This window comes from Pinus tabuliformis, chromosome 2_2, assembly GCF_031772625.1.
Source record: "Pinus tabuliformis cultivar Carrire ecotype Pingquan chromosome 2_2, CPIR1, whole genome shotgun sequence".
NCBI classification, from domain to species: Eukaryota; Viridiplantae; Streptophyta; class Pinopsida; order Pinales; family Pinaceae; genus Pinus; species Pinus tabuliformis.
In genome coordinates, this window is record NC_142300.1 from 86,013,049 (window position 1) to 86,025,279 (window position 12,231).

The 12,231-nt window shown below is 41.6% G+C and overlaps 1 protein-coding gene across 1 annotated transcript in view; it reads left to right on the forward strand.

Moving 5' to 3' along the window:
• Positions 1-332, forward strand: part of LOC149191551 (aspartyl protease family protein 1-like) — a 129,409-nt gene extending 129,077 nt beyond the window's left edge. The window contains exon 3 of the mRNA XM_089406691.1: positions 125-332. Within this exon, the coding sequence (XP_089262817.1) occupies positions 125-332 (208 nt within the window). The remainder of the gene's footprint in view (positions 1-124) is intronic.
• Positions 333-12,231: the final 11,899 nt, after the last annotated feature.

The following is a 12,231-nucleotide window of genomic DNA, read 5'->3' on the forward strand; positions in this document are numbered from 1 at the left end:
CCAATAAAATTTGTGCAATCTTGCTCATCGGTTTCCCAGCATGTGATGTGTCCTTCCCCTGATTTGCTTTGTTTCCACTGACATATTTCTTTCCATGCATGTTGCTTGTTTCCAAAACTTTCAGGTATTCATCTATCTCAATGGCTTCCAAGAGAACAGGATCACAGGACGCTGATGGAGTTGCAGTTGGAGCAGCAGTTGAGCACGTGTCCTCTAGTCTGTCAATCTATGAAGATATGAAGTTGTATCTAGATAATGACATCAAACTGAAGTGGCAAGAGATCAATGCAACATTCGTAGGCACTTTTGGGGAAGACCTCGAAGACCGTTAGGTGTACATGAACATTGACAAGTCTGGCTAATACCGGATTGCATGCAGATACCCCGTGTTCCCATGCGCGGACATGATTCACTGGATCATCTCTCACACTAACCCTGAGATGATGACCTTGAGAAGTTTCATTGGGACGAAGTTTTCATCCTTCAAGGCAAAAGATTATGCTGAGGTGTACCAGATGTCAGAGCCTGTGACTGTCATGAGTCCTCCATTCATCTTGCCCAGTAGCAGAGGTAACTGCAGAGACATTTTGAAGGATTGGGTAAAGGAGTCAGCTCGTTTCAGGATGACACCCAACCAGATCTACAAGACAAAGATATTGAGGAAGGCGTACCAATACTTGGTCATATTCACATGTCCACTAAATGGCCAAGCAAGCATTGAAACCTTTCCTCAAAGTTGGGTGATCACATTGGACCAACTGGCTTGAGAAGGAAGACCATGCAACTAGTCTAGCATACTGGCTCATCAGCTGAAGGAACAAGTCACAAAGGCTCGACAGCCACCCGAGGGCATGCATGTAGAGATTTATATGTCTACCTACATCCTAGATGTAGTCTATGCCTGACATAAGTTCCTGGGATTGGAGTGGGCATGGTCACCCGCGGAGACTGTTGTGAACACATATTTCAAGTTGTTGTCCAAATGCAGCTTCAGGAGAGTAATCATACAGTTGTCCGACCATTTTTTCACCCCGGTGTACAGGTTGATATTCGAATAGGATCCACCCTGCATGTTAAAGTGAGAAATGGAGGTATTTTTAGGCATTGCAGATTGGTATGCCTCACCGTCCTGCACTTTCATTCGAAGGTTTAGTGTAGAGAAGCCTCTTCATGTTCTGCCAAAGTTTTCCTTGGATGTACTTGTCATGCAGGAAGTAGTGTATCACATCTTAGCAGGATTGACAGCTAGACTATAGCGAAAGAAGAAGGAACCTTGGCCCACTCTTCCGTTGTGGATTGGTTTATATGAGATCCGGAGTATCAAGCAAGAGGATGTCGAAGCAGAATAGATGAAGAAGCCTCTGAAGATTCAACCTGTATGACCCACATTTCATTGTGAAGGATCGATGCATGAGAGTTCAGTTCAACTGGATCCATGGGGCATTTCATTAGGCCGAGAAAGACTCATGGAGGTATTGCTACAATTCCTCCAAACCCAATGAATAGGTCGGCTTCGCCATTGAGTGGTTAGCAAAGTAGCGTGAAGCAGCATCATAGAGAGCACCAGTAGTAGCAACACCAGCAGAGGCAGCATAGTCAAGCATACCTATGGGCGACAAAGGGAAGAGGAAGATTTTCGACCGCATGGAGGAGGAACAAAGATGCAAGTTTCGAGCAGATCCACTTGTAGAACAAGCAACTATGGCTATTCAGGAAAAGAGGTAGTAGTGTGACAAGTGAATAGCGCGAAGGCGGAGGGATAAGAAGAGAATGGAAGAAGCAGAGGAGTTGCATGAGCTTAGGGAGAAACTATGGAAAGAAAAAGAGTTGTGTGAACAGGAGAAGGAAATGCAGCAACAACAGATATAGCAGGGGGCACATCATGTGCAAATAGACGAAGTAGCACCCGTACAAGTAGATGATTCATCTGAACAGCTGGCATCAGGTGAATTGGGTGAACCATTGCAGGGGCAAGACTTTGCTCATGAGATAGAACAGGAACTTGAACAGTTCGATGAAGACATGGAGCAACAGGAGTTGGAATAGGACACCAACCTCATGCCTCACCACAAAGGGGTCGACTCACCCACTTCATTACATCCAGATGATGAGCAATTCTCGGATGACCAAGGAGGTACAGAGATCCTTAGTGTTTACACAGAAGTATAGATGCACAACATCTCCTTTGATGAATCTCATCACAGAGTTGTGCAGTCTCAGAGAGTACTGACTCCGAAGGACAAAACATCCCTTGTGCAAGTTGAAGAACAAGTGATCATGACTGGTGTGCACAAGCATCTAACTACTTTGTCTAATTCAACTAGAGTGTATGCTGAAGCCACTAACTCAAGTGTTCATTTCCTCATAGCTGAGAATGAGTGAATGGTAAAGGAACTACAGGTGGCCAAGCAAGGAGGAGACTTGGTGACAATGTCCTCCCGAGCTGAAATGAAGAAGGAAATACTAGATGAAGTATTGTCCCTTGATACAGTTATGCGAGCATTGTACTCCAAGTTTGGTACCATGCACCATGCAGTTGTCCATCTCCACGGATGGCAATAGAGATGCACGAGAATAGAACGCATCTTGAAGAACATACATGCTATTGTTGATAACATGCAAGCATGGACAATGAAGTACAAGGTAGCCCTGCTTCACTTGCCAAAGATGATGAAGGCCAATGCGATCAAGTTGCAAGTACGTATCCGAAGTCAGATCCAAAACTATGAAGACCTACCGCAACTCATCACTTGCATACAGGCTTCCCATGCACGATTATTCAAAGCATGGATGTTATAGTGCACACTCATGCGATCCCATCACTTGGGACTCTCATCTAGGCGAAGATAAAGAAGCAGATCTGACAGGAGCTTGACTCGTACTTCAATGAGTTGATCCGCACCGCTACCAGCCTAGACTTGCCTATCAGTGCAGACATCATGTGCAAGTATGTTTCTTGTCTGGCCACATTGAAGACAATTATGTGCATGCTTTCAGATGATATGGACAAAGGAGCTCGAGCAGTGTACTCAGATGCTATGGAGGCAAGGTTTAGGTTTTAGATGGATGTCACAGTAGAACACATGGACACTATCAAGGACCATCAATCTTGGCATCAATATGTTATTGTTGATCAGCATGAGGATGCCGAGCAGTTGGACTTCTATGGTTGTCTAAGTCATAATGGTGTCTAGTTTGGCTTTTTCAAGCCAGTGTTCACATGGGTACATGTGCATTGTAATGTTGAGTCATGTCAAGTGTAATTCAAGTCTCAATAGTGGATGCAATAGTCATAGAGTAGGTGAAAATTCATGAGGGTAGTTGAATGTTCGCAAAGGGGAATGTCAAGGGTCACCGCACCCTTTGCTATAAATAGTCCCTCATAACTCATTGTATCGAGTTTTGGTTAGCCAAGCTTCTATTAATACTATCTTGAAGAAAGCTTAGACAGTATTGTAACGCGCCTTAGCTTCTCCACTGCACGGAGCTAGTACATCTCTTTGGAGGAGCAGACGGATGTGGTTGTAACATTTCACTGATGGGGCTAGCAGGTTTACATGGATGTATTGTATGATTGGAACTTACACTTTATATAATAAGAGCCAGCACATTTTAATGCATATGTTGTCATTGCAATTGGACATCTCTAGTTGCCTTAATGATATATGTTGTTTAACTTACATATTTGTGTATGAACTGATTCACATGCAATTATATGAATCTTGTTGAAAATGTGTTGTATATGCTATTAATGTTATCACCGTCCATGTTGACTGCTCTGCTGGACACCAGACAGACCTTTCATATGAACCTTGCTATAACAACCATTGCACTCATTCGGACTGATCTGTGAGTGTTGTACATGTTATCTTACCTTGTATGTTGTGACTACCGCATCCAAGTGGACTCCTCCGCCAGAAGCTATGTATGTCCTTTTGTGTTGTTTGTTCCTAGCCGAGTTGGGACTAATCCCTTTCAACTGGAACTCACCTTCACCCTTATCTCCCCCCTTATGTGTTAGAATTGTTAGCTCTGCTACATTCTTTAACATTTGATGGATCAAAAACAGGTCTGGCAGTACTGGTTATGCTTACAAGGGACCCTCATTAGTCATTCTTATTCTACTCCTTCATTCTCCTTATACTTTCATAACCCCCCGCCATCTCTATTTTCTTCCAAAACCCAGCATAAACCCATTTTTCTTTAGCTCTTGGGCGCCGAGTTTGAACTGTCATGTAACCGCAATCACATAACCGTGTGTTGTTCACAAGCCCTTTCCATCACATCAGTCAAATCCGTACAATTAAGTTCCCATCGTTCAATCATACATCGTCTGATCCAAAGGTCCCCACCGTAAATAACCTGCTCGTTTCCTCTACACCGTGCGATCTACCCTGCCACGATCGGACGACATTTGCACCTCCCGCACCCTTAAGTTTCCCGCGTGTTAGCTCGGGGGGAAAGTGGTTTTGGTTTTGCCCCGTCTACCACGCGTCGTGCGATGAATGGGATTGCTCCCCCGCGTACGTTTACTGCTCACCTCCCTAAGGTGGTGTGATAAATACCGCTTACCGCCCATATGCTCGTCCCCGCTGGTTAATCTCCGCACATCTTTCCCATCCGATGACCGTCGAATCCGCCGCGTCCAAATCCAACGGCTCACAACTATTTGCCTCCCGTTTCCATCCGATACCTCCCACCAAGAGATCTCTGTCGTTCATTTGTTTGACCCAATGGCTGATGTCTATTCCCATCCCGCCCATGCTTCTGCCATGCAGTCCTCATGTCCATAGCATGTACCATGCATCCGAAGGACAAAGGTGGCCAGTGTTCAGTACTCCAAGCAGTTACTCCTCAACAACTGCATTCAAGAGCAGTATGGTTGAAGGATGAGAAGGACATGCCTCGAGCAGTTGAATTCATTCAGCAGTTATGGAGCATTCTTTCATACGACATTCCACCTACTAGAGAAGGACAACATAATATCAGAGAAGATCAAGTCCGTTCACCAAAGCAAACAAATTGCAGCAGATACCCATACTAGATAGTTAAAGCGGTTGGTGGTCAATTATGACCCCTCCACGCATTGATCAACAGAGCATTTTTGTATCAAACTCTATATATACCCAGAACAAAGATGTAATGGGGGATGATGGTTGATGGTTGTAGTTTTTATGTAAGGTTCAAATTCTGGATACTGTGACTACTTTGATACTTGCAGCGTCTGGTCTTCATTTTCAGCTAATACAAGCTTCTTTTGCTGTTAATTGCTCACTTTCCATTTCTACTCTGCTCTAGGTTGTACCTGTTATGCATTTGTTCATGTACTCTTGATATTTAGCATTTGAGGGGCTGTCATCCCACCTCTGTGTTGAAGTCTAGTATGTATCATTGAATGTGTTATGCAGGTTTTTGTTTACTTAGTGCTAGAGAGTTGTCCTCCTGTCTGTGCATTAGGAAGTAGATTTGCAGACCTCTTTACTAGTTGCAGCCAGCCATCACATGATCTTGTGCATCTGCTGATGTGTTCAGTATTCTCTATGTACACCTAATCCTCAAATTGTGAGTAATTGGTGGTCTAAAGCCTTGTAGTCTGGGGGTGTTCACACATGTCTGGAGTTAAGCATAGTAGAAGTGGTTATCTAGCTTGAACAAGCATCATTCCTTCCATTCATCCATTTCCGACATTTTTTTGAGTTTGTAATGTTCCTGAGCATCTCTAAGATACAACCTAGGAGAGTTTCTTGGGGTGATAACATTAATTGGCGCCGTTGCCAGGGAGAGGATGTTAAAGCTCAGCTTCCCTAGGAGATGACACAGTTCCAGATTTTGATGATAGACAAAGTTTGGGCACATTTCTGGTTGTAATCATCTATCTGGCGACTCCACTGGAGGAAGACCAACCTTTGGCAACTCCACTGGAAGAAGACCAACCTTTGGCGACTCCACATTATAGTCCTGGCTCAGTTTGTGAGGCATACTCGAAGAAATCCTCAGAAATCACCAGCTATCCCAGTGCTTGACCCTGAGAAGATTTTTAAACCAAAGAGAAAACCACAAAAAGGAGCATCAGGATCAGGTAAGCCCAAGAAATCTTATTTGTCTCTGCATGAGAATTTTTTAGTCGAGAATACACAGTTTGAAGATTTGAAGCCTAGTATTGCTAGTAGGAAATACCTGCAGAGATTTATAAAGCTCCTTATCTGCTTAGTTCCCCTTTGGATCTCAGTCCAAAGAAAGCATTCCATATGGTCCCTAACATCCCTGTGTCTCTGTCATCCATTGCATTGTCCTATACTACTCAATCTGCCAGTATCCTTCCACATACTCGAGTCATGGCAGGCCAGCAAGCACTTATGAAGATGGAAAGAATCATAGCTGCCAGGTATGGACCTCTGGTCTTGCCTATTCCTTTGAACGCTATGCCTGCAGGAGAATATCAAAAATATATGCCCAAGTTCACTGGCACAGAGAGAGTAACAGTTGAAGAACACCTTGAGGCTTTTTATAATTATGTTGATAACTTAGATATAAGTGAAAATGATGTGTGGATGAGAGTTTTTGTATAGAGCCTTGATGGAGAGGCCGGAAAGTGGTTCAAAGAATTGGCCCCTAGATCTATTGCTGATATTGAAGCCCTAGATGAAGCATTTTTGAAACACTGGGGAGATAAGAAGGACTTGTTGTATTACCATACTTGAGTTTGGTAACTTGAAGAGGGAAAATGGGGAATCATTGCCTGATTTTAATAAAAGATTCAATCGTATGTATAGTAAGATACCAGCTGAAGTAAAGCCTACCCCCACCTATGCAAAACTCACTTATGCCAATTCTTTTGACTCTGATTTCTGCTTGTTGTTGAGAGAAAGAAGATGTGCTACTCTGGCTGACATGCAAGATGCAGCACTAGAAGTAGAGTCTAATATTATGGCTGTAGAAAAGCTCAGAAGTCATGCTGATAGAAGGAGGTAGAGAGGTGAGGCTTATTTTTCCTCTGCTTCATCTTCAGAGCCTAAATTAGACAAACTGACTAGAATGATAGAGTCATTGGCTGCTGAGGTAGCTAAGCTAAAGGTTGAACATAACTTAGGAAAGACAAGGCTCTCGAACGCATTTGCTCCAAGAAATCCAAATCCATTCAGAAGAGCAAATGAATAGTTGTAAATCATTCAGAGGGGAAAAGAACCAAATGAAGAATAGAAGGTTAAAGCTCCTTTTCAAAATGTAGTCATGGAGGAGGAACAACTTGAAGGAGAGGATGAAATTCATTGCATGGAAGATAAAGGCAGTGCTACCTTTTTGAAATTGGCTGCATATGAAGAATCACTGTTGTAGGACCAAATAAGTCAAGAATGGGATACAGAAGTTGTTCTGCAGACTGGTGAGCAACAAAGATACAATCTCAGGTCAAATGCACAAAAAGTCAAGGGGAATCTTGCCCAAAGAGTTGTTGTCCAAACAGAGTCACAGAATATCAGGCAAAGAAGACCAGCGGCTGATCCAGTCATCCTCAAAGCTCCAGTTCAAGAGGTAAGAGGTTCTGATAAGATAGCTTCCTCTTTCAGCTTTGAGTTAGAAGTCCAAAAGTTAAAAATATATGTGCCTCTGGTAGAGTTGGTAAAGAGTGATGTATTTAGAAAGCCTATCCTTGAAGCTCTTGAGCTGGAAACCACACAAACCTCCACTAACTCTATAAATTTTCAAGATGACAAGCCTGCGGTTGTGCTTAGCCCTATGATCAAACCTGCTGATAATAATTCTCCATCATTTTATGTCTCCTTGACCATTCATGACAAAATCCTCCATAATTGCCTGCTAGATACAGGGGCCAGCCACAATTTGATGCCTAAAGCTGTCATGGAAGAGTTAGGCCTTGATATCACTAGACCATATCATGATTTATTCTCTTTTGATTCAAGGAAAGTGAAATGCCTAGGATTAATCAAAGACCTGGCCATTACCTTAACTTAGCTGCCCATGAAGAGTATGATGATGGATATTGTGGTAGCAGATGTCCCTCCCAAATTTGGCATGTTGTTGTCCAGAGGATGGATTAAAAGACTAGGTGGGACATTACAGAATGATCTATCTTATGCCACTATCCTAGTTTTTGGAGGAGAAAGCAAGAGATTGTACAGGGAAGCACAGTTGGCATACATCATCAGTGATGAGAAGAATCCTACTAATCATCCCATATATGTTGTGGACACTGATTTTGGAGCATGTATCCTCCAAATAGAAGAATCCCAGAAGTCCTCAATACAGCTCAAGAAACCAACAAATCAGGCCAAGGAAGTCAAGTTTGGGAGATTTTTTTTTATGGAGCATGTTCCAGGGAGACTGCAGGAGCAGGGGTGGTGCTAGTATCTCTAGAACAAGAAAGCACTAGAGTTTCAAGTCACAAACAATATAGCAGAGTATGAGGCTCTACCATTAGGCCTTAATGCAGCAAAGGACAGAGAAATCAGGAACATAAAGATGTTTGGAGATACTGATTTGATCATTCAGCAAGTAAACAAAACATTTCAAGCAAAGAACCCAAGGCTGAAAGCATACAGAGATGAGGTATGGAGACTCAAAGAATCTTTTGATAATTTATGTATTTCATATATCCCTAGAGCCAAAAATCAGCTTGCTGATTCCCTTGCTATGTCTGCTAGCATGTTTATCCCTCCCATGCCTCCTGGGCTAGTTTATGAAGTCCAAATGAAGTATAGGCCATCCTTGCCTGATAATGTACACCATTGGAAAGTTTTTGATGATGATGATGAATTGAATAGGTTCTTGCAAGTCATTGGTGAATTCTCTGAAATGAAAATTGACCAAGAAAATGAAGCTTTGGAAGAAAGCCCCAAATCCCATCTTAGAAACAAAATTGGTAAAGATAGCATTGTCAAACTTCGCAGCAATCACATACCTAAGGGTTTAATTCCTCTAGAAAGACTGTTTGACCAAAATGATGTGTCGTACAAGGCCACCCAAAAAGAAGATCAATCTGCAGTCTGTAAGCATGACATATGGAGCCCAGTTCGGCCTAGATACATAAATCTTTCTTCTCATATATCTGCTGACCAAAGTTCTGAATACTGCAAATTAATGAAGCAATTTGCTGATGTGTTTGCTTGGGAATATAGTGACCTAAAAACCTATGATAAGAAGATCATCCAACATAAAATCCCCTTAGAGAAAGACACCATCCCTTTTAAGCAGAAGTTGAGAACATTAAATCCTTTGCTCCTTCCTTTGATTGAAAAAGAAATAAAAAAATTGTTGGCTGCCAAAATCATAGTCCCTCTCAGATATTCAAAATGGGTAGCCAACTTGGTGGTAGTGAGGAAGAAAAGTGGAGAAATCAGGGTTTGTTTTGATTTCAAAAACTTGAACAAATGCTCTAAAAAAGACAACTATCCTCTACCTAAGATGGAGCATTTGTTGTAGAAGGTCTCAGGAGCCAAAGTAATGTCTTTCCTGGATGGATTTTTAGGCTATAACCAAATTGCTATATATACAAATGATCAGGAGAAGACTGCATTCACCATTCCTTGGGGCACTTTTATGTATTCCAAGATGCCTTTTGGATTGATGAATGTTGGAGCCACCTTTCAGAGAGCTATGGATATAGCATTTGTGGGAGAGAAGGATAAGTTTTTCCTTATCTACCTTGACGATATAACAGTATACTCCAGAAGCCATCATGATCATTTGCAGCATTTAAAGAAAGCATTCCTGAAGTGCAGAAGGTTTTGGATTTCAATCAATCCTAAAAAATCACAATTTGCTTTAGAAGAAGGAAAGTTGTTAGGACATGTTGTTTCTGTTGTAGGTGTCCGAATTGACCTAGAAAGAGTAAAATCAATATAGACCATGTCTGTCCTGAGATCAAAGAAAGACATCCAGTCCTTTCTGGGCAAGATTAACTTTGTGAGGAGGTTTATACCAAATTTTGCAGAACTCGTGAAGCATGTTACCTCCATGTTGAAGAAGGCGTCGGAAATCAAATGGACTAATGCAGCTAGAAAATCCTTTGATTCCATTAAAAAAGCTATTATGGAGGCTCATACTTTAATCAGTCTAGATTACGGCAAGGAGTCCATATATTTTCATTTGCCTCTGAAAACACCATTGCAGCGGTTTTATTGCAAGCAGATGAAGAAGGTTCAAAGCATCTGATGGCATTTTTCAGCAAAACATTAAGGGATGCTAAGCTGAGGTTTGATATTATTGAGAAACAAGCATATGCTCTTATCAAATCCTTGAAAGCTTTCAGAGTTTACATTCTGCATTCCAATATAATTGCATATGTTCCCTCTGCTTCAATAAAATATGTCCTAACACAGCTTGATGCTGATGGAAGAAGGGCTAAATGAATTGCAAAGTTTATTGAATTTAATATAGAACTGAAGCCCACCAAACTTGTCAGAGGTCAGGGTCTTGCCTGATTGTTAGCCGAAGAAAATGGCAGAACATTGGACATAAACCTCATGGGCTCAATTTCAGAAAGTGATCAAACAGAAGAAGAGGAAGCAGCTGAACCAAAGAGAAAGTAGTCATTGGCAGAAAATCTAGCTTCTTGTGATTGGTACTCTGCAATAGCTAAATTCCTGTTGAAGCTAGAAATCCCTCCAGGCCTTACTCAAAGTCAAGTCAGAATTGTTAAACTCAGGGCAGCAAAATATTGTATCCATGAAAATCTACTCTACTAGAGGGATCCATCTGGAGTTCTTTTGAGGTGTTTGGACAAAGAACAGTCAATGAAAGTTATGCAGAAGTTTCATTCCAGCATGTGTGGAGGACACCATTATTGGAAAACCACTACCCATAAGATCCTCAGGGCTGGGTACTATTGGCCCACCTTATTTTCTGATGTATTTTCATTTGTTAAATCTTGTGACAAGTGCCAAAGATTCGAAGGAAGACAGCAATTGAAGTCCTTTCCCTTGAAACCAATACATGTTAATGGACCTTATCAGCAGTGGGGCTTGGATTTCATTGGAGAAATCAATCCACATTCCAGTGGCCAGCACAGGTGGATATTAGTAGCCACTGATTATTTTACTAAGTGGATTGAAGCAATCCCTACCAGAAAGGTTGATCATAATGTGGTCATGAATTTTTTGACAGAAAATATCTTTACCAGATTTGGTTGTCCACATAAATTAGTCACAGACAATGCAACAACCTTCAAGGCAAAAGAATTGGTGGATATGTGTGATTCAATGGGCATTAAACTGGTTCATTCCACCTCATATTATCCTGAAGGCAATGATCTAGTAGAATCCTCTAACAAAAGCCTGATAAGTATAATCAAAAAGTTGTTGGAGGACAACAAAAAGAATTGGGATTCTAAGCTCAAGTATGCACTATGGGCTGATAGAGTCACCATTAAGAAATCCATAGGGAATTCTCCATTCAAGTTGGTATATGGCGCTGAGGCTGTGTTCCTGATTCAGTTAACTCTCCCTGTGGCAAAGTTCTTGCAAGAAGAACAAAATGAGGAAGAAGACATGGAAAAAAGGATCGCAGATTTGGAAAAGGTACATCAAATCAGAGAACAGTTGGTTGAAAAGTCTGTAGCACATCAGAAGAAGATTAAGGATGATTTTGACAAAGGGACAAAATTAGATAATTTTCAGATTGGAGACTTGGTTCTGAAGTGGGATGCACTGAAAGAAAAGAAAGGCAACCATGGGAAGTTTGATGCTTTCTGGACAGGGCCTTTTATCATTTCTCAGATTCAAGAGAACAATACCTTCATGCTGAAAAAGATGGGAGGAGAAGCAGTTTTTGATGGCCCAGTTAATGGGCATTTTCTGAAAATTTATTTGGTTTAAGGTTTTTTGGCCTTAAAGTTGTAAATATTTTATTTTATCAGTCTTAGTGTAGGTTCAGTCAAACTCCATGCCCAATGGAACACTAGGAATTTTTCTAATTTGTTTTCATCGGAAAGGCATTGATCTGCAGGTTCTTGAGACCTCATAGGGAGGATCTCATCCCCAGAAGGAGCCAGTGTTAGCTCTGCTACATTCTTTAACATTTGATGGATCAAAAACAGGTCTGGAAGTGTTGGTTATGCTTACAAGGGACCCGCATTAGTCATTCTTCTCCTACTCCTTCATTCTCCTTATACTTTCATAACCCCCCGCCATCTCTATTTTCTTCCAAAAGCCGGCATAAACCCATTTTTATTTAGCTCCCGGGTGCCGAGGTGTAACTGTCATGTAACCACGATCA